At 37.9% G+C, this 23,521-nt stretch overlaps 2 protein-coding genes across 6 annotated transcripts; one reads left to right on the forward strand and one right to left on the reverse strand.

Annotated features, from left to right (window-relative positions):
* The first annotated feature begins 688 nt into the window (after positions 1-688).
* Positions 689-21,311, forward strand: LOC131672534 (tyrosine-protein phosphatase Lar). Of its 3 annotated transcripts, XM_058949821.1 has the most exons (14): positions 689-838; positions 929-1,039; positions 1,120-1,398; positions 1,468-1,752; positions 3,029-3,129; positions 3,198-3,527; positions 3,589-3,739; positions 4,711-5,007; positions 12,420-12,559; positions 12,626-12,998; positions 13,094-14,505; positions 14,575-14,801; positions 14,912-16,757; positions 16,828-21,311. In XM_058949821.1, exons 1-14 carry the CDS (start codon positions 733-735, stop codon positions 16,894-16,896), a joined length of 5,727 nt encoding a protein of 1,908 aa, XP_058805804.1. In that variant the 5' UTR covers positions 689-732; the 3' UTR covers positions 16,897-21,311. The 3 variants fall into 3 exon arrangements, with proteins under 3 accessions (XP_058805804.1, XP_058805805.1, XP_058805806.1); XM_058949822.1 differs by lacking the exon at positions 4,711-5,007; XM_058949823.1 differs by lacking the exons at positions 689-838; positions 929-1,039; positions 1,120-1,398; positions 1,468-1,752 and adding an exon at positions 2,036-2,144.
* Positions 21,312-21,706: 395 nt separating this feature from the next.
* On the reverse strand, positions 21,707-23,498 carry LOC131672485 (uncharacterized Golgi apparatus membrane protein-like protein CG5021). 3 transcript variants are annotated; one of them, XM_058949737.1, is made up of 5 exons: positions 23,227-23,498; positions 22,723-22,797; positions 22,412-22,646; positions 21,992-22,234; positions 21,707-21,904 (listed from the first exon to the last, which is right to left on the reverse strand). In XM_058949737.1, the coding sequence occupies exons 2-5, from the start codon at positions 22,776-22,778 to the stop codon at positions 21,833-21,835; spliced, it is 606 nt and encodes a 201-aa protein (XP_058805720.1). In that variant the 5' UTR covers positions 22,779-22,797; positions 23,227-23,498; the 3' UTR covers positions 21,707-21,832. The 3 variants fall into 3 exon arrangements, with proteins under 3 accessions (XP_058805720.1, XP_058805718.1, XP_058805719.1); XM_058949735.1 differs by having other exon boundaries at positions 21,992-22,246; positions 23,227-23,494; XM_058949736.1 differs by lacking the exon at positions 23,227-23,498 and adding an exon at positions 22,906-22,924 and having other exon boundaries at positions 21,992-22,246.
* Positions 23,499-23,521: the final 23 nt, after the last annotated feature.

A 23,521-nucleotide genomic window follows, 5' to 3' on the forward strand; every position in this document is an offset into this window, starting at 1 on the left:
TTGAACATTTATTCGCGATGCCCGACTCTGAGACAAATTGTCCATCAATACCGACACCGTCGAGACCTCCATATAACCTTTCTCAAAATTTGTTTCATCAAATCTGTACAAGCGGGTGTCCAAGTGAAGCCTCGTAGAAGGCCAACTTGCTTTTTTTTCGAGGGAGTCTATTACATATTGCGCCACCTACTAATATACTCAATATTTCCACGATTACCACGAACGCTCGACAGAGTGCCCTCCGCTGCCCCCACTCCCCACTCACTCTAGTTGTAAACCGAGATTTTTACCGTACTACGAGTTGAATGACTGGCGGCGCCGCTCGTCTCGAGACTGATCTTTGACCTCTCTTCTCGCAGAGAGGTAAAAATAAATTTTAAATATGCCAGTTTATAACGTAAAATCGATTCCTCGTGTACTACTTGTCAATCATTCAACTGTTTTACTTGCCGATACACATCCAGCAGCGTACAGCGTCTTAATTGCAGATGCTGCGATGATTTTATTATCGTAAACATTTATGTTAGAAATAAAGCATAAAACGTGATTTTCGACCTTAATAAAAAAAAGCGATCAAAGACATTCGGGGCAATCAGAATTATTGAAATTAAATAAATATCGGAAGGGAGGTCTTAAGCGAATTCTGCCGTTTCAGCGGACCAACTACCCCAGGGCTTTCCGATGATCACTCAAGCACCAACGACCAAAGTTACGGAGAAAGGGCACAACGCTATGCTGTCGTGTTCGGCGGTCGGCTCGCCGCCACCCATTATTTCTTGGATGAAAGATATGCTACCAATTGACACCTCAAATCCCCGTTACACCGTACTGCAGTCCGGTAAGTCTCGCTCTACGCAAGTTCGTCACGCATCCCAACCCCCACATTACGTTAATAAGCTAATTCGAGTACGCGCGTGCGTGCGGCCAGGTTCGCTTCAAATATCAGAGTCAGAGCCATCGGATCAGGGCAAGTACGAGTGCGTGGCCAGCAATTCCGTCGGCACCGAGTACTCCAAGTCGACGATGCTCTACGTGAAGAGTAAGTGTATCTCTGAGCGTGGCTAGATTTGCTTTGCTCGGTGGGTTCGCGATGGGTTAGTTAAACGTTAATGCGAACAGTGCGCCGAGTGCCGCCGCAATTCTCGATACCGCCGGAGCCGCAGTTAAAGGTCACGCTGGGCTCGTCGTTAAACCTGACCTGCGTGGCCGTGGGCTCGCCGATGCCGTACGTCAAGTGGCGCAAGGAGCCAGCCGTGGATCTTACGCCCGACAACCAGATGCCGCCCGTCGGCAGGAACATGCTGCAACTGACCAACATCCAGGAGTCGGCCAACTACACGTGCATCGCCCAGAGCGAGCTTGGCATTATCAACGCCACCAGCCACGTGAAGGTCAACTGTGAGTACCGCTCAGGCACGGGAGCGAGAAGATTGGTCGAATAATTGCCTCTTTTATCTGTCGATTAAGCGCTGCCGCTTGCCCCGGAAAAGGTGCAAGTCTCGGAGATCACTGCCACTTCGGTGAAACTTTCGTGGTCGTACAAGGCGCCGGATCAGCTCGCCTACTACGTCATACAGCACAAACCGAAGCACGCCAATCAAGCGTACGCCGAAATCTCGGGCATTACCACCATGTACTATCAAGTGCGTAACCTCAGCCCCTACACCGAGTACGAGTTCTTCGTGAGTGCCGTCAATGAGATTGGCCGTGGACCGCATAGCGCGCCGGTCCTCGTTACCACCGGCGAAACCAGTCAGTATTTGCTTACCCGATTCTTTTCAATCTTGATCAAATCCAAACTGTCTGTTGGTTTTTCATTACTAACCACTTTCCAGTTTGCTTTTTATAAATTTCATTCCCCTGAAACTTTACTTTTTCCATCCACTTTTTCCCCACCTACTTTTTCGCCGCAGTGTTCGATTAGGAACGCACTTTCTTTTGATTTTTTTGGGGAGGGAACGAACAAGCCAGTGGAAAAGTCCAATTTTTTTTCCCAGCACGTTCGGCGTGTCATTTTTCTAATGCTTTTCTACCTCTTTTTCCAAATACCTTTGAAAGACAAATAATTTTTCGAAGCGACTTTTTTTGAGGAAAATTTTGCATTTTTTTTTTCATGCCGTCAACCGCGGACTCGATTAATACACGTAAGTGACTCAATATGCATTTTTGGTAGTTTATGCAAAAGCACTCATCCGACTTAGTGGTTTTCTCTTTTTTGCACTTTTATATTTTTTATCTCGTTAGAGATAGTACTGTCGATATATTGATTGGTTTTTACCAGTTTTTGCACACTAATTCTCTTCCGTTTTCGAGCACCAATAGTTGTTCGGCGTTAACATGCCAACGGCTAGTTAGTCATATGAGTATAAAAGTAATTTGTAGATAAAGTATTGGCTGTTGACATAATGTTTGATTTCGTGTATATGTGAACAACAACGACAATCGTTATTCATCTAATTCTCGTTCACACTTACACAAGCTACAAGCCCCACAAATAAAATAATCCAAAATAATAATCAACCAACTATTTTTCATTTAGCGGAATCAACAAATGGAGGTGCCAGTAAGTGAAAGTCAACTTTTAAGAGTGCTTTAGTCATTTTTATTTGTCTGACTCTTATTTTCATTCAGCAATGCCAATAAAGTCGGATAGAACCGAAAATTGTACGAAAAAATAACGTTGAACCATTACATGAACAGTTTTATCAGACTTTGAGTCTTACAATTTTTATGTTCTTAATGTTTATGTGTATTGCACATTGTAGTTGTAGTAAAGCAAAAGCGCGAATAAACGATCCTAGTAATCGGTTAGTCAACAGAAACAACATTCTCGCACAGTAACAGTTTGAAGCGTTGAGTTTTTGTTTATTTTGTAAAGTACGTTTGAATAAGCTAAAAGACGAATGAAGACCGGTGCAAATGAAGTGGCGTCGTTTTAATTTTCTTTAGTGTGGAATGTGAAGATCGAACGAATAAAATCGACGATGAAATAGCACGAGTGAAAAGTTAATTTGCAATTGTGTTGCAGCACCGGGAAGCGCGCCACGCTCGGTGCAGGTTCGGCCGCTGAGTTCAACGACAATGGTAATCCAATGGGACGAGCCGGAGACACCAAACGGCCAAGTGACGGTGAGTACTCCGAGACCGAGGCATTCCGGGGCTGATCGACTTATCGATGCGCGACGGCAATTTGGCAGGGCTACAAGGTCTACTACACGACGGACCCGGGCCAACCGATGTCCAACTGGAAGTTCCAGACGGTGGACAATAGCCAGCTAACGACAATCTCCGACCTGACGGCTCACGTGATCTACACAATTCGCGTGCAGGCGTTGACGAGCGTGGGACCAGGTCCGTTGAGCGCCCCGGTGCAGATCAAGACGCAGCAGGGCGTGCCCAGTCAGCCGGAAAAGCTGACGGCCGTGGAGGTAGGCGAGACCAAGATCACGCTCACCTGGAACAAGCCTTCGCACAGCGCGGAGAACATCCTCAGTTACGAGCTCTACTGGAACGACACCTACGCCAAGGTTCGGTTTCGCGCTCCGGTGGGTGTCGCTGGCTAGAGCCGACGAGTTTTGCCTGTCGCAGGAGAAGCACCACCGCAAGATCCCCGTGACCGAGAACTACACGCTGAGCAACCTCTACCCCAACACGCTGTACTACGTGTGGCTGGCGGCGCGCAGCCAGCGCGGAGAGGGCGCCACCACCATTCCCATACCCGTGCGCACCAAACAGTACGGTAAGCAAACGGCAGCGAGACGAGCAGACACGCACGGGCGCGCCGCGCGCCCGCTCCGGCTCGTAATCGCCACTCGCGGATCGAGCCGGCAGCGCCGGCCGCGGCGCCCCGACAGGTGAGCCTTCCTCTCTAGCCCGCTGTGAGCGGCCCTCCCGAGACGAGCGACAGCTGCACGGCAATCTCTCACGTGTTCGCCGCTTTCTCTCTCTCTCTCTCTCTCTCGCGGGCGCAAGTTTATGCGCAGTATGCTCCGGCCGCCTTATCGAGCGCCGCTGTAGCTGATGCTCTGCACGCTGCCCTCGTCCGGGAGAGCTGTCACTTAGTCAACAGCCCAGCAATTCACAGTTTCACAGTAGATTATATCACGTCAAGCTACAGTCGAAGCTTCTTTTGGTCACCGATTAACTTGATTCACGTATAGAGCACCATGATTATTGTCGAAAGCACCCATTCAATAAGATGAATACCCGTGGGAGAGTGAGAATGATTGCAACTTGCATGAATTTTATACAATATATAAATGCCACTTCTTTGGATTTGCTATAATACTTCGTATAAACATATCTATCTATATATATAGATCTACATTTTTTACATTCACATTTACATTTACATGTATATCTATATTATATCTCTCGCTATATCTATATATACATACGCTCTTATATGAAATTGCACAATTACTGAGCACTGCAAATACGTAAATCGATGTGTGTGTATGTGTATGTGCGTACGTTATGGCACCCCTCGTCTTACAATGGTAGTATTGTTCTTTTTTTTTCTTTTTTTATCTTCCTCTCATTGCAATAACGTTTACGAGATTTCACTTTGCGATGAATCAGTCGAAACGCGCTGCGGAACGTTGAATTGGAAGAGTCACCGTGAAAAATAATCGAAATTAAGAATGATAAATAGGCGGTATGAGGATCGGAAGTTGACGGTAGGGTGTTCTATAATCGAGTGTTATACAGTCCCCGGGGCACCACCTCGCAACGTCAGCGGTCATCCGATCAGTCCAACTTCAATACTGGTCAAGTGGGAGCCACCTCCAGCCGAACGGTCAAACGGCCGTATCGCTTACTACAAGCTACATTACGTGGAGACCGGTCGTAGCGACTCCGAATCCACGATTATAACCCTCAACCAGACGGAATTCGTGCTCGACGAGTTGAGCAAGTGGACCGAATACAGGATATGGGTGGTCGCCGGTACCAGTGTTGGCGACGGACCACCCAGCTACCCCATTACTGTCAGAACTCACGAAGATGGTATGTATGATCCTACGACAACAGCCAAATAATTTAACAACTACCGACCGACTACTTAACTTTTTCTCATCGATTTGCTCGATCTTATCCGATAAGCCATTATAAGTCCTTGCGCGCTTACAACGGTCTTTCTCACTTGGAAGTCGTATTTGTACTTTGCAATATTGGCATTTCGATTGTGCATCAAATTACGTTTAAAAAGACCCCGAGGTAACAGAAAACAAACTCCCAAGCGAGAAGATATCTCGAGACACTTAGGCAGCAAGATACAATTTTTCTCAAGAGCCAAAAATATAAAAGCCCGCCAAAAATTACATCACCTGTCTAATTCATACTGCGCATTAATGGCATAAGCATTTCTAGAAGTATGGATCCTCCAGTTTCTAGTGTTTTATTCTTTGCGTTTTTTCATATTTTGTAATATTATTTCTCCATTTTTCTCGATTAATCTCGTTCGCAATCATTTTTAAACGCGCATTTTTTCGAACACTTTTTTTTGTATATATTTTTGGAAACAAGATTTTTACTCGAGATTTTTTTATGAAAAGGATATTTTTTGGCTGGCATGGTTTATATTTTTGGAATTTTTGTAACCATGTTATCACATAATTTTTGCCCGTCAAGAAGATATTTGCAGGTTTTTTGCAGCCATGGATTTTGATTTGCTGATAATAATTTTTGAGTCAGCTAATTTTTTCAATTTTCAGGATTAATGGTTTTCGTAGTTTCATTTTATATAGATTGAAATCGCTGCCGTGTCTATTAATTCTACATTGGTCGATATGTACCATCATTGTTTTTTTTTATAATTTAACCATTTTTTCTTTCATTCATCAAAGCGCTTACAGGAGCGGATGTTCCAGGTTTCGAATATTAAAGTTCCTAGAATTAAGTTTTTTCAATATAAATTAAGTAGGGATTTGGACCGTAACAAAACTCATTTAATATTCGCTGTTTATTTAACATAAGTTAATTGTAAGTATGTAGTAATACGCCATCAACTTTTTACAAAAAAATAAACAACAGAGCATAGCTCAGCTTATTGACAATCAATTTTGCTGCAATGAAAGTCACAGTTCCAATATACTTTACACCATAAATATCAGAAGTTGGCCAATACTACAAATACAATTACACAGTTCACACTTATTTTAACTTTGCTTAAAACACGCAAATAAGAATATTAGCATTGCTAAATTAATAATACCTTCGACTTCGCGTTTGAATTTATAACTGAATGCAATAAGTAACATATGTAGAGGATTTTCTAAATTAAAAATAATCTTATATTAATTTACATGCTTATTATCATATATTAATTAACATATCCTCTGATTTGTGTGTTTATTCATTCGTAAAGCTATACTACTCTAAAAGTAACTGTACCTTTCTATGCAAAGTTGTTTCATTATACTATATGACTAAAATCTAAATCTCTAATATCTTTATAAATTTAGTTTTTATTGTTTGTATATGTTTAGAGCATGATATATTATTTTATTTATCTTCTACTATCGCCGTCTGTTTGAACTGATAATAAAATTGGAGATTCGTTTAAGAATTCTATCGTGACTTCTAGTAAATTATAAAAAATGATCATATCTACCGGAACATGCTAAGCTCCACCAAGTATTTTTCTAAGACGTTATTGATTTTCTTTTATTTTCGCCAAACTTTTCAAAAGTTTAATGAAGGCTGAGGCAGAATCTAATATTTTTAAACCAGTGATAATGTCAAAACTTGAAATGAATGTCTAAGTACTGATTCACGCAGAAAAATAGAAATGGTTTAAACTAAAAACTAACACAAATAAACAAACTTTCTAAAAGTTTGGCGAGATATTTAGGTTTATGAAATTAACTTGGCTTTGAGTGACTATTTGCGGTACTTTTTACGGCATATACAATAATACGGATAACTTTTAATCCGTTTTTCGGGCACATTATTATAATAAATACACCGTAGATGAATATTTGTACACTAAAGCACTATGTGTCGTTATTTCTTTTACGTGTACGTTCATGCGTACATACTCGTATAAATATATGTGTATATTCTGGACGAACTTCACCTTACGCGACACCACTGCACTCACTAACTTTTCATCGCTTTAAGCGCCGCACCCCTATCACTTAATGTCACGTGTAATCGATGGACAAAATTTACAAATATTTTACTGTATGATTGTAGATTCAACGTATTTCAATAATAATTGTTCACGCTCTTGGGCACTTTCGCACCGCACGTAGGTTTCTGCACAATCAACAAAATAAAGCAAAGAAAAGCGGCTTTTGCCCAGATTTAGGAAAAATATTCTCGCTGCTTGTTTAATTAACCAAGCAGTTTTTTCTGAGGAAAATAGTGAAGGGGTCACTGTTGCGATGAATATAATTAAAGAATAATCAATTCACACGCAATGGTCACCAAAATCTGCTTATGCGTTTTACAATAAATAACGTTGCAAAGTATGTCATCATGTACATATTTCAATTTCACTTTCCTTGTAATAGATAATGTAGCAATGAACCGTGTGATAATGAATAGATTTTAAATATTTTGAAGACATACTATTTGTAACGTCACAGCTCGTAAATTTATGCACCACTACAATCATGCAAAAGTTCGTGTTGATAAAATAAAAATTGTATAGTCACATACGGTGTTTACATCTGATAAAATATTGCACCTAATTCGTAAGTACCAAGCACTAAATGCAAATAAGCAGCAGCACCGAGTATGGTCAATGCACCTTCACAAGTAGGCGCACATAATAAAAATATGAGAAATAACGAAAGGCATAGCACATTATATCTTGTCTCGCACAAATCTTCGTGTTTGCGTGCTCGTACCTAATGTTTTTTATAAATATATATATATATATATATCAGTACACTAAAAGTCGAGCTAGCAAGAGAGTGAGTTATATATAATGGTGCGTAGACAGAATAAATGAGATACGTGTGAATGTAAGAGAAAAAGTAAGCTTACATGGCAACTTCAAGAGTACAATTGTGTATTTTTCAAAAGTTATGTCTGAATAGAGAATCAAACATCTTGACAGATACATGTTTGAATTTTGAACGAAATTTACAGTTTATTTTTGACTCGTCGTCGGCAAGCGTCCTTTCAAGTAAGTTACTTGCGTAGTTTTACTTACGTACGCATAACCAAGAACCCAAGGGAATCTACACCGACCTCGGAAGGATGCTCAAAAGTTTCAAGTAGGCTTCGCCCTTCCTAGTCGACTGCGACACTAACAACTTATTTTTTTGCGGGCAGAACGTGCATTAATTTTTATAATATAATGTTAAATTTCAAATAATATAGTATTAAACTCTCGGTAGCTCAATGGGTAAGAGCACATGTTCCTGTGCAAGAGGTCGCAGGTCCTTCAAACCCTGAGCGTGTGAAAATTTTCAGAAATCGAATTTTCATGTGCTTGTTATGAAAAAATTCTCTTCCTACAACCTATTAGAGAGGCTAGTTGTATATCTATCATGATTATAGGGAACCAAGACTAATGCGTACAGATACCTATTGTATTTCTATATCGTTCAAAATGAACGCAGTTTTCAAAATTACAATATGATAAAATTTTTAAATTCACAGAAATACGAAATCCAACTTTATATTGAACGTAAAAATAATCTATTTAATAATCTCCTCAAATTATACCATTTACAAAGTAGAAAATCTATAGGTCAGATTTCAATTATAATGGCATTGTTGATCTGAAGCATCAACAACTATTCATATTAAAAATCATTTCTGTAATTTATGTTTTTATCATAATCTCGTATAAATGAAGATTAACATAAATATAGTTTACTTAGCAATCTAATGAAATGAAGCACGTGTCGATAAAATTACGAACTCTTGCACTGCTAATTTAAATCATCGGCGAATCATTTACATTGGGAATCACCTTTGTATTTGATACGTATTTGTTTTAGTATCCTGATTTCGTATTTTCTCGCTTTATCGTCAGAAAATTATTTACAGTGTTTATTTAGTGAAAAAATTCTGCCATGAGGATATAAACTGTTTAGATGTAAAAGCATCCGAGGGTAAATGTTAAACTTGCCCTGGTATAAAAGAACAAAATAGAAATGGCGTTTAATGGTGTTCCGCGTTCAATAAACAACGAAAAATCGATGAAAAGTTTCTTTTAGTATTTTCATTAGTGAGATATCTACTTTTGTATGAAACGTAAAAAACGCTTTACTGCAGAAGTACAGAATGGAATTGACAATATCGAGAATGGCCGACGACGACGTCTCAATTTTACCAGGTTCAAGGATTACGAGTGGTTCACATTTGAATACCAATAGATAAAATTAACTATACTATTAATTTAGTTAATCGATGATTATTTCTTGAAAAAAGACAGCTTTAAAATTGAAAACAAAAGATATCAATAAGTCTGGTAGAAATGTATTTAGGGATAAATTATAAATATAAAAAATATGTTAGAACAATTCTAGTCACGTTATTACTACTGTTTTTTCTTGAGCTTTAGGTAAATATCATTTCAATAAAATTATGTAATTAAAAGAAATCTTTCATAGCAACGAATGAGTGCAATGTAATCATTTCAAGATATCTTAACCGATAAGGTCACAAGCAGTTCATTAGGGTAATATAGTATTTATAGACATTAACTTTTACATTTGTAATAAACATAAATATTCCGAATCTTCTCTCATTTCAATCCTTTGGAACTACGAGCGTGCGAGTGTAACTGGAGCAAAGAATTTTTTTGAAAACATTCTGTAATTTTTGTCACTCGCCACGTGCCATATTTTTCGACAAATGGTTTTTGTTTCATAACTTTCCAAAAATGATCTACTTTCAAAAATACAATTTTGCTGTATAAATTTTATGAAGACTTTCCACTTTATTTTGTGCATTCTTTTCAATTATTGATATTTGTACTTACAAAAACTCTCAGTAGAATCACTGCATCATCAAAATAACAGTTTTTTTGTAAGGAAATAACATTTTTTTACGTAAAACGCTAATAATAACTATTGTTTTGATGATGATTGACGGCCTTTAGTTCTTTAATAACATTCTTAAAGTAGTGATTGCGCATGTGAAAAGAAAAGGAATCGATATTCTCACGTCTCCCGCCTGTACAATAAGATCAGAACTGTATGCTTACCGGAGTACTCAATAATGAATTGAATAATTTAAAAAAGTTTTTCGATACGTATACCTACATCAAACGTCTCGTTGAGTGAACAACCATCAGATGTCCGGGTTCAACAAATTTTTCAATTCTTATAATATTAATATTTACATTTTTAATGTACAAGTGTTTTACTTACGTTCAGACGAGACGGTTGGAATTTTATGATATTAAAACTAAGATACAATTGAAACTTTTACTCTTCATAAAATTTTTATCAAAATAACAGTCTACATATATCGACTGTAAGCAGAACTAAACCAAATGACTTAAGCGTAGAAATATGTCAAATCTAAGTAATTATATTAAAAATATAATATAGATTAACCAATCTACATGAAACAATAAATACATATTACTAGTTGTAGAGCGAAAGAATTTTTTTGAATACGTTTTTGGAAATTCTCTAAAACAGAAAAAAAAACAATTTTTGATGAAATTTTTTCTCTTTTCAAATATTGTGGCGACTTTTGCCGGTCCAGACTATGAAAGTGAGTATTTATCTCAAACATTTTTGTCTCTCTGTTCGTCTCTAGTTTTTGCAAATTTTTTATGTATTTTTATATTTTTTCACATATTTTTGATGTTGGATGAGGAATTTTTGCGAGACGAATAATTTTACTAACTTTTGTTTTTTCATTTAATTTTTCCGAATCAAATTTTTTATTAGCAGTATGAAAACGACCACTATTTTTTTTTAAATTAGTTAGGCATTCAAGAAATGGATGATTTTTTTATTCCAATGCCTTGATTAGATTACGGGGTGATGTAAAATATAACGACAATAATGGTGAAAGCGACCTCGAGAAAATCAGGAATTTTTATTATTAAGAAAATATAATACATCGTTATATTTGTCCTTATATTTGTCGAGGAAACATCCTCTTCGTGTCAAATTTTACAAAATATCAACACTTGTAAACATTACGTACATCAGGAAATTCCGTAAACTCTAACTATCCAATAAAAATAACGCGAATATTATCTCTTGCGAATAATTTTTCTGAACACCATTCTACTAATTTACATTGTGTTGTGATTTTACATACTTTTTGATATTTAGTAAATGTATAATTTAATCAGAATAAAAAGTATATGTTTTGTACATACTAAGAAAAGAGAATAAGCTATGACTCTAGCTGTTGTAAATAATAATGTTTGAACGTTCTCGCTAATTGATTGTGCAAACACAGCTTTTGCAAGTACACGCAATTCATTCATCACAATATTTTTACATATTAGTTCGTTAGGAAAATAGCTTTTTATTCAAATATGAACTTATCGATCAACCATTTTTCAAATGAACCTTATGGCTCTTATTGTAATCGGCGGCATTCGTATAAGCAAATGAGAAAAGTCATCAAAATCTAACATACTGATTCAGTTAAATGTTATCTGATCAATCGATAGGATGGGACCATGATACATATATGTATAATATCGAAATGAATCGAAGATCACATATATTATTGGTATTCAAATGGAAATGATGATTAAAAACTAAATTTCCGAAATTGAGCAAATCTCGCTGTTTCAAAATTAACAGCCTACGTACAAAATTCCTCGATGTGAATGAATGCTACAGATCTATTCATTTTCTCTATTTTTAATTTTTATTGCTTTGTTATCCTTATTACGAGATAGTGGATTTTTAATATATACATTTAATTTTTGTTTAATTTGCATAATATCTATTTAGTTAGTAATGTATAATCCAGTAAATTTATTTACATATTGATTTGTTTCAGTATTCCTTACCAAAGTGCCGTCCATCTAATTTGCCGCCTATTTATTATTATTATCATTATTATTATCATTATTATTATTATTATTATTATTATTATTATTATTATTATTATTATTATTATTATTATTATTATTATTATTATTATTTTAATTATTTTAGTGTAGTTCTTAATATTATTAGCCTACATTATTATAGTTAAAATAATATTAAAAAGTTTGGTTATTTTATTTTTGTTGGTAAAAAAAGACGTATAATTTTAGAATGAATCTTGAGAAAGAGTACGTGAGAGTATTTATGAAAACGAATGAATGTTGAATAAAAGGGAAATGCAAGTGATGAGCATAGTTAAACTTGAAGCACGTAGAAAGTGCGAGAGGGAGAATCAGAAAATGAATGAGAGTATGCGTGTGTCAGATACACGTAATGATAGAGAAAGTAACTGAAACTAACGTATGCTTTGGAACCGATTTGCAGTACCGGGAGACCCACAGAACGTGACGGCTCAGCCAATAAACTCTACAGCAGTGCACGTCAGGTGGGAGCCACCTAAACTTAAAGAGCGCAACGGCGTTATCCGCGGTTATCACGTGCACGTCCAGGAGGTTCACGAGGAGGTAGGTGCTCGTCCGCGATAAATGAGGAGGCGTACGTAGCATTGAACCACATTCGACGCCTTACAGAACAATCGCCAGCTCGACGAGCCAATCCGTAGCATTATTCTCGAGGAGAACGTGTTGTACGCGAACGTGAGTGGCTTGCAACCCGACACCAGCTACTCGGTGCAGGTGGCCGCGCTCACAAGGAAGGGCGACGGCGCGAGATCCAAGCCGGTCGTCGTTAAGACCCCCGGAGGTGTGCCCTACAGACCCCAAATGAATGTCAAAGTTTTCAATCAGGAGGAGCCTATCAAGATAGAGCTCGAATGGACCAAGCCCAGCGAGACTTTTGGACCCATCCTCGGCTACAGGATACGCTACGGTATCAAGAACCAAACCCTGAAGGAAGAGTTTATAGAGGGTGATGATACTTTCAGCTACAGAATCGAAGACCTTGGTAAGTAGTATTTTCAGTCGGTTGGAAGCTTTTCAATCATATCGCAGGCAAAATATAACTGTTGTTTGTGACCTAACAACCGATTATTATTGCAGAAGAGCGTGGCGTTGACTACGAGTTCCGAGTAGCAGGCAAGAACGCGATGGGCTTTGGCCAGGAACAAGTGCGCAACTGGTACAGTCCAGAGAGCATTCCGACAGGACCACCGCGCAACCTAAGCTACAACTTCCAAACTCCGGACACGGTTTGTGTGAGTTGGGAGCCGCCAAGTATCCATCAACGCAACGGACAGATCATCGGTTACAGTGTGCAGTTCCACAAGCGTCAAGATCACACGAGCGAAGTCAGTCGTAACACGAGCCAGACCCGAGCGGTATTCAGCAATCTCGAGAACGATCAGGAGTACCTTTTCCACGCTAAGGCGTACACTCGCCTCGGTGCTGGGCCCTACTCCGAAAAGATCACCATTCGCACCGACAAGGATATTGGGCGTGCGCCCATGTCACTTAAAGCCATTGCGACTTCAGACTCGAGCGTAGAGGTTTGGTGGGAGCCCGTGCCCAACCGTGGCAAGATTCTCGGCTATCAGATATTCTACACGATGACCGCCGTCGAGGATCTGGATGAATGGAAGCGCAAGCAAGTTGGCCTTACCGAGTCCGCGGATTTGCTGAACCTCGAGAAATTTGCCACTTACGCGGTGGCCGTTGCTGCGCGCCATAAGGACGGCAAGCTCGGCCGGCTCAGCGAGAAAGTTACGGTCAAGGTATCGCCGGACGATGTGCCTCTCAATCTACGAGCACCCGAAGTTTCCACCCACTCGATGAGCCTCAGTTGGGGTCCTCCCATCAAGCTCAACCCCGTCAATTACAAGGTTTCTTTCGACGCGGTCAAGGAGTTTGTTGACTCGCAAGGAATTACCCAAACCCAGCTGATACCCAAGCGAACTCATCTTTTCGAGTCCACAAATCTTGAATGCGACATTAAGGACCTGCAGCCTTTCACTACCTACAACGTGAACGTGAGCGCGGTTCCGGCTGATGGTTCCTATCGACCTCCCTCCAAAATCACCGTCACCACGCAGATGGCCGCGCCTAAACCCATGGTTGGGCCAGCATTTTACGGCGTTGTCAACCATGAAGAAATTCAAGTGATCTTACCCCAAGCCTCCGAAGAATATGGTCCAATATCGCACTACTATCTGATCGTCGTGCCCGAATCTCCTGATACCATTAACAGGCAACCAGACGAGTTTACCGAGGATCAAATCGCTCACTCACACCCTCACTCTCATCATCAGCAGCAGCCACAGCAAATTGGCAAACCCGGCCAAGCTCCTGTCTCCGACAACCGGCCATATATCACTGCTAAATTTCCTCATAGAGACATTCCCTATACCTTTCATCTTGGAGACGGTGGCACCTACGAGGGTTATGTCAACCGCAAACTTGACAAAACTAAAAAGTATCGGATATTCGTGCGAGCGATCGTCGATACTCCCAGAAAAGTGAGTATTTGTTCTCAATTTCATTTTTTATTTCTCCAGAGTAATTAATCGTTAATTTATCGTGTATAGCACCTTTACACATCATCGCCGTTCTCTGAGTGGTTATCCCTTGACATGAGGGCACCTCCTCCCGGTGATCCACCGCGTCGACCGAATCCTGATGCACCACCCGATGGAAATCCTGAAGTTTCAGTCGACAGAAGTGGCCATGAACCTGGCATGGTTTGGGTCGTTGGACCCATCATCGCTGCTCTCATGGTCAGCGTCTGTTTAGTCCTACTGTTCGTCATTAAAAAGTAAGTTATTTTTAATCTCGTTATAAACAAGGATAGTCGAACACAATATAACTTAGAATTTGTATATTCTATTGATAAGGTGATACTTACAATTGCTTTTTTATTTGCAGACGCAGACAACCCTGCAAAGCTCCCGATCAGACAGCGGTAACGCGTCCACTAATGTCGGCGGACATGAGTTCGTCGCACGCGCCTTCGGATCCCGTTGAAATGCGTCGACTGAATTTCCAAACGCCCGGCATGATTTCGCACCCTCCGATCCCTATAAGCGAACTTGGGAATCACATAGAGCGACTGAAAGCTAATGACAATCTCAAATTCAGCCAGGAATACGAGTCGATCGAACCAGGTCAACAATTCACATGGGACCACTCCAACATGGAAGTGAACACTTCGAAAAACCGGTACGCGAACGTAATCGCGTACGATCACTCGCGGGTGATTCTACAGACGATAGAAGGCGTGCCAGGCTCGGATTACATCAACGCCAATTATTGCGACGGCTATCGCAAACAGAACGCTTACGTGGCGACGCAGGGTCCGCTGCAGGAGACATTCGCAGACTTTTGGCGCATGTGCTGGGAGCTGCGCTCTGCGACCATCGTCATGATGACCAAGTTGGAGGAACGCACGCGCATAAAGTGCGATCAGTATTGGCCGAGTCGCGGTACCGAGACGTATGGCCAGATGCAAGTTACCATTCAAGACGTGCAGGAGCTGGCCACTTACTGCATCCGCAGCTTCCAAATAAGTCGGATCGGCGGACAGGGCGCTACCGGCGAGAGAAGAGAAGTAAAGCAGCTGCAGTTCACTGCCTGGCCGGACCACGGAGTGCCCGAGCATCCTGCGCCCTTCTTGCAGTTTCTTCGACGCGTGCGCAGCCTGAACCCGCCTGACGCCGGACCTCTGGTGGTGCACTGTAGCGCCGGAGTTGGGCGGACTGGCTGCTTCATTGTCATCGACTCGATGCTCGAGCGCATCCGCAGCCACGACAAGAGCATCGACATATATGGCCATGTGACATGCCTGCGTGCCCAGCGCAACTACATGGTCCAAACTGAGGACCAGTACATCTTCATTCACGACGCGCTTCTCGAGGCGGTGGTCTGCGGTCAGACCGAGGTACCGGCGCGCAACCTGCATTCTCACATGCAGCGCCTGATGCAGCCGGCCTCGGGTCCCGAGGCTCTGGGCCAGCCCGACGGCATCACCGGCATGGAGCTCGAGTTCAAGAAGCTGGCCAACATCAGGGTTGATTCGTCGCGCTTCATCTCGGCCAACCTCGCCTGCAACAAGCACAAGAACCGGCTTGTGCACATACTACCGTACGAGTGTACACGCGTCTGCTTGCAGCCGCAGCGCAACATCGAGGGCTCGGACTACATAAACGCCTCGCTGATCGACGGCTACCGATACCGCGCGGCCTACATTGCCACCCAGGGTCCTCTGACCGACACCACTGACGACTTCTGGCGCATGCTTTGGGAGCACAACTCCACCATTGTGGTTATGCTCACCAAGCTCAAGGAAATGGGCCGCGAGAAGTGCCACCAGTATTGGCCATCCGAGAGGTCGATACGCTACCAGTGCTTCGTCGTCGACCCGATTGCTGAGTACAACATGCCTCAGTACATTCTGCGCGAGTTTAAGGTGACAGACGCGCGGGATGGATCGTCGCGCACGCTCAGACAGTTCCAGTTCATCGATTGGCCCGAGCAGGGCGTACCTAAGTCCGTCGACGGCTTCATCGACTTCATCGGGCAGGTGCACAAGACTAAGGAACAGTTCGGTCAAGACGGCCCCATAACGGTGCACTGTAGTGCCGGGGTCGGACGCACCGGCGTCTTTATCACCCTCAGCATTGTTCTTGAGCGTATGCAGTACGAGGGAGTCGTCGACATATTCCAGACCGTCAGGATACTGCGCACACAGCGCCCGGCGATGGTGCAGACCGAGGTAGGCTTTACACATAACTCTTGATCCATGTCACTTCGATTTCATGATGCTTAAATGTTGCGTTATATAGGACCAGTACCAGTTCTGTTATCGAGCCAGCCTCGAGTACCTGGGTTCGTTTGACCATTACGCCAACTGACAGCCAGACAGCCGAGAGTCGGCCGCCAGCTCAACTTTGGCCTATCGTAGTGATCGTACACGGCAAAGCCAGCGCGAACACGATCGGACAGCCAAGGTCAGGAAGGTCTAGTGGTACGATGAGTCGTCGTCGTCGCCGCCGTTCCCACCGGCAACACAAACTCAGCTACAGTCACAACCACAGCTGCAACAACAGCAGCAACAGCAACCACCGCGTCCACATCGCCGACAGCATCCCCATCCACCTCCGTCATCGGGCTTCTCGGCCAGCCACTTCGACGACTCTTAATCATGACCTCCATCTCGCGTGTCGCTCAGCTCTACCAAAGTCATCGCCGATGCTGCTACGCATTTTATATTTGATTGACAACAATTGTTTGATTAGGAATATACGTGTAATCGACCATCTGACTTGACCAAGTTTCTAAACTTTGCTCATCACTGCCAATTTTAATTATAGTCGACTTTTCGGTAATTTTTTAATCAATTTTAACTTATAAATGTTATTAAATATTTTTTGTTAGATCGGTGTTTATTTTTACAATCGTTAATTTCTTTTTATCTCAAAGATATCCAACAGTGCATTTAAACATTAATACTTTTTAAACTCAATCGTGACCACGTTACTACTTGTTGTATTAATGCCAAAATAAGGCTGCGAGTAAGTTTTTTACTTAATTTTTCTATAAATCATAAAGACAAAACTAATCATGTTGTCCACTCTTTCTGAGATTGGAAAACAAAAACTACGTTTTTCAAAGGATTATTCTTAATTTTGAAATAAATCGTCAACGTTATTTATGTAAACAAAGACAGAATACAGAGTGAGAGAGAGAGAAAGAGAGAGAGAGAGAGAGAGAGAAAGAGAGAGAGAAAAAGAGAGAGAGCGTGTGTATGTTTAAGAGTGTGTGTTTTGCGTATTGTATGGGAATGTATAAAGGTCGCAATTACACTGCCAAATTGATAAATGACAAGTACGGATACTTTTTATTTTAATTTAGCCGGCTCTCGAGCAAATTGATAAATGACAAATATTTACGACTGCAAAAAATATTCTTCAAAACTTCATTAATTTTAGTATATAAGTGATTATTGTAATATTAGCCAAGTGAACAAAGAAATATAAACAGTGCGTGATAAACGAATGAACAGTGTACCATCGTACAAAAAAATTGTAATATTAACAAGATCTAAATGTACGTATGTAATGGGCATGAACGTTTCATGCCCTCGTCCGTGTGAATAGTAAACAAAATTTACACATATATGTATATATATATATACATATACGTATGTATCAACAATGAATGTTAAGGCATCAATTTTTGTTGTCCTGTGAATCTCGCTGTCCACTGTTGCGTGCATATTGTACAAAGTTCATCTTGATGTTTTTATAAAGAACGATTTGAACCAAGAAAATATAATTGAATAGCGTATAAAAAACAAAATCCTTTTACAAAATGTTCGTTAACTTATCAGCAATTTTTACGATAGTTGGATGAATATTTTACATCGGGCAAACAATCTCAAATAATAATCGGTCGGTCTTCGTGATAATTGCAATTTTTTTATTGCATATGCCTAACTTAATTCACTCAATATGAGCGATAATATACTATAATCGAGCGTTTCGGTATGGAAATATCGATTATAAACCAGTTAGTATAATCCCAATTGCTTAATCATGCAGGCCGAGCATTATTATGACTTCCCTAAGCAATAAAATAATTATTCAAATATATTTTGGAAATCATAACGGCACTTTTAATTTAATATTATTGAGTTTATAATATTAGTCATTAATGTCAATAACAATTATTAGCAATTGAAATGATGGCGATTATTGGCAACACCTAGAAAGACTTTCTCAAATTTTGAAAATGAATTTTTAGAAACAATTGTGTAATTTTATTTGGATCTTGGTACAAAAATATTATTTTCTACTATAGTACATGAAAAAACAAAGCTTCCTTTCCAAGGAAGCAAAAATATAATCGAGTAAATCGAGAACAGGAATTCACTGTATGTATATAGAAGCACCACCACTTAACCTAAAAAATCAATATACGTTAAAAACGCAAGATATCTGGAGACGTTTATAATTATAAATGATAATTGTTTGATAGAAAAGAAAACCTCGTGAAATGACGGAAGGAAAGCAATTAATAATAGTATTATAGAATACCCCTTCCACCAAATGATAAAACAGAATTATCCATTGTAATTTTTAAATAAGAATGTATTTGAAGATTTAGTAATTGCTTGTAGATTACTGGTAGATTTTTATATTTGTTATAAAGTTCTGTCTTTTGTACCATTTTATTAAAGGGGTCCTTGCGTACACACACACACACACACACACACACACACACACACACACACACACACACACACACACACACACACTATTAACCAGCGTAATTTATTCTCAGAGTTCAGTTTGTAAAGAGCATGAAATTGATAATAATGTTTACGTAAGTAATAAAAGTGACATTCCCACAAATCACGTGTAATGCTTTGTCGAGAGTCTAACACATACTTATTAGAAATAGACATTTTTATTTTAAAAATATCATGTTATTAAAACTGAAACCGCATTAGTCTCTGAAATATATATATTTTACCATCATCTTTTGATTTTTGTTGTTTGTCAATTTGAATAAGAAAGAAGTTCTATTTTCGGTCTGACCTGAATTTTTTTATATGTATGTCCGTGCATATCTTTACAACAGTTCGATCAATTTGGTGGGAGCGAACTCGTTTGAAACGTATGTATGTGGAACGACCCCATTGTATTACCAACTTGATTGAATCATAACTTTACGAGTAATTGCAAACAATTTTGAAGTCGGCTTTTTTTTAATTAGTCTTGTAATTGTTTCTTGTTTAGCTTGAATACTTATTTATTTATTGGCTATACCAACTACAAATCTCTCCATTTAATCATAATTTTTAACAGTGAGTAATGTAATGCTTTAAAATACTTAAATAATAAAGAGGATTACATTTTTTACTTATATAAAAAAATTAATATCCGATCAATAGCAATTTTTATAACAATATTAATGCTGACGGAAAAACGACTCATAGTCAACGACAATAATAATATGCGACTCGTGCAAAAACTTACATAAAAATAAAAATTACGTTTTCCAAATAAAACCATTTACAAAGAGCTCTTACAATTTAAAAAGGTTTATTGTAAAAGAAAAACATTGCTTCTTCACGGACATTCAATATTGGCTTTCGACGTGCATTCTACACGTTTTATTACCGTTATAAAAATGGAAGTCAAACGGGGAATTTCTTCATTGCAGAGGATCAAGAAATATTAATTTAAGTGATTTTTTTTAATTTGTTTATAACTCGCAAGAATTCATAAACGTGTTATTGGTATGAATGAAAATTTTTATGACTAATAAATAATATGCGACATCGAAGAAAATTGAATTAATTGAAGAATAAGACTTTTTGTTTGCAAGGCGATTCGTTTTATTTATTAAAAATTATTCAATTGTTCTACAGTTGTTAATCTGATAATGTAAGACAGCATTCTCAGAGTAATAGCAATCGACTGTGAAATTATGTAGAGATAGGCTCTTGCAAAGCAAAACTGTATATTGTATTTTTTTTTTATTTAAATAATCAGTAAACATTTTTATGTAATATCAAATGACGAAAAACGGGAAATTTACTTCCTGTTGTATACGAAAACTATTTTAGATTCTGATGAGATGAGTACAGGATTGCAGATCTTTTTAAAGACTTTTCAAATTGAAATTTAGTTAATTATAAACGGAAGATCCTTTTCTATAATCTACTATGTATAAGTGCTATAAATAAAACTTTGTTTCACTACACCTCGTACATTTTATTTGTAACTTTTAATTCAATTATCTGCAGTCGTCCAGTATTTTTTCCGCAACATGTGCTAAAATTTTATAAATGCTGCGGAATTGCAATACAATCTCAAAATTTGAAATATTTCATATACTAAACATATCACATAATGCACTAAAGTGCCATTTATAAGACTTGATTTTTTCTATCCTTTACTATTTGTCTTTTTTCTTGACACCAAATTTACTAAATATAAATAATCAAGTATGAAAACCAATAACGAATATTTAAAAAAAGGCGCAAGAATAACATGATGGTAACGGGTGTAATTAAAAAAACTGTATATGGTGTATTCAATGGAATATTAACAAAAAAATTATTGTTAAAAGGGTGGAAATTTATTTTGTGATACTTTCTTGACAGAAAGAATACAACAGGCTAACACAAAAGTACTGATTATAATATTGGAAATTTGTAGTTAAAAGAAGTTATAAATAAATTGATACTGTGTAATAGACGTTGACAAGAAAAATAGTGTGTATATTGCATATGCTGACGGACGTCAATAAAACGTCAAATAATCTATTATTGGAAATGTTTATATTATGTTCATTAACCTTCCTCATTGAATAGCTGTTTTTCTTCTTTAGTAAAATACTTTCAGTAGATTTAACTGTTGAGAATTTAAACACTTTATTTTTTTATACAAGCAGAATATTCATGATAGATAAATAGAAGTCTTTTCATTGAAAAAAAAAATTAATCTTTCCACTTGACCATGAGAATTTTATAATAATTTACAGGTAAATGTGTTTTTTTTCCTTTTATTGATTTTCGCACACTTTATTGCAAATAAGCAATGTACCCATTAAAAATATTTGCTTTTAAAATGTAATTTTGAATAAACTATAGAATATTATACTTGATTTGGATAATTATGAGGACGAAAATAAAAAATACAAATGCAAAAATTATTTAAAAACGTTACTTTATGAAAAATTGTATATGAATGTTTAATTTAATTTAATTTACATTTATATAAATAAGTAAATAACTAGATGCACATCACATTCTTTTTAAATCGTAATTTATATTTTTTATATAACATTTGAAGTATCACTAAAATTTCTAGAAGGTGAATTTGAATTTTTAGTCATCATTGAAGCCATCTGTAGAAAAGTTTAATATATTATAAGTTAATTTGTAACACCTATAACATTGATGCATGGGTATATTTTGTATAAAACATATCTTACATTTTGCAGTACTTGCTTCTTGAAAAATTCTGATGTGGCTGAAGAAATATTTTTATCTCCTCCTGTTTTACACTTTACGTATCCATAAAGATTAGATCCATTCAAAATTATGGCAATCAAAGCAAGAAGTAGCCACTTTGGATTCAATCCAAATAGAGCAATCAAAAAGAATATACACCACAGCAGAGGTGATAAAATCAGTGCTAACCAAAATATTCTTGCCTCTGAAGGGTTTATTCGATTCTGATGAGCACCCTGAAAAAAAGGGTATTTACTAGATTATGACTTTAAATTAACCAACTATTAGTTACAATTAAATGCAAAGTATTATTAAAAAAAAAGTATTTTGTAGCTTATTTTAAACTTTTATAGAAACTACTTCTTCAAACAATATAACAAAATTAAAAAAATTGAATAAACCTTTCTTGATTCAAACACCCAATGGCTAATTCCATTATCATCTACATAATTCCACCATCTAAGTCCAACCATTAATCTTCCAGTTACATTCTTGACAGTCCAAAAATCCATAGACAAAAGAAGAACTACAATTACAAAGCTTACTATGAAACCACTGGTAAAAATTCCACAAAACATATAAACAACTATGGCTGATACTCGAAAAGCCAGATGGAATAAAGTAACATATGGGTGCCTGTAATGTTATCATTATATAAAATGTGGTCATTGATTACTTTTACAAAACTATGTATTCAAAGAATATTTCTTACATAAATTGATTTTTCCCTTCATTTTCTTCTCCAAATGCTATAGTATCATCATCCATTATTTGTTTTCTTATGACACTGGTTCAATAATTGAAGAAAAACAATATTAATTTCTTGTCAAGGTTATAGAACATTAATTAATGATCAAATAAAAAAAAACTGCGTTTTAATAAATGATGTTGATACCCAATAACTTAAAGTATGCTTTTAAAAAGGCTATGCTGGAAAAGACAGAAGGTTAAAAATGTATACAAGAGTACATTGGTGATTTCAAACAGTGAACTATTACATTTCAAACTTTTTTCTAGAGATTGCATTACAAGACTAGAGATTAACTAATTAAAAAATATTGATTCCTTTTATCTGCAATCAACGCTTAGTTTCAATATACTTGCTAAAGTGTTTGTGTAATATTTTTAACGTAAAAAAAGATACCCCATTCACTGAGAAAAATGAAAACTCTATAAGCAGTAAATAGTTACAACAGAATATATAGAGATTACTTACGTCAATTAACAGTTAGCCGAAACGTCTAATGGATATAGTGGTTTTAACAATGTATATACATTCATACACGTTTACAGATAGCAGACTGTTTTCAATGAAAAAATTTTTAATCTGGTGTGCAAGTTTTTATACGGCTTTAATAGACAAGACTAATTAGTAGTTTGCATTTCTATTAAAAATTCAATATAATTAGAAAGTTTTATTGAATTTTCACACGTATATATTACATTAATGATATTATATTGTGGATTTGATTGCGTTGCATGCTTTCGATGCAGACGCCATGTTGATTAAC

Source organism: Phymastichus coffea, unplaced genomic scaffold (assembly GCF_024137745.1).
Source record: "Phymastichus coffea isolate CEN01 unplaced genomic scaffold, Cenicafe_Pcof_1.1 PCOF00152, whole genome shotgun sequence".
NCBI lineage: Eukaryota > Metazoa > Arthropoda > Insecta > Hymenoptera > Eulophidae > Phymastichus > Phymastichus coffea.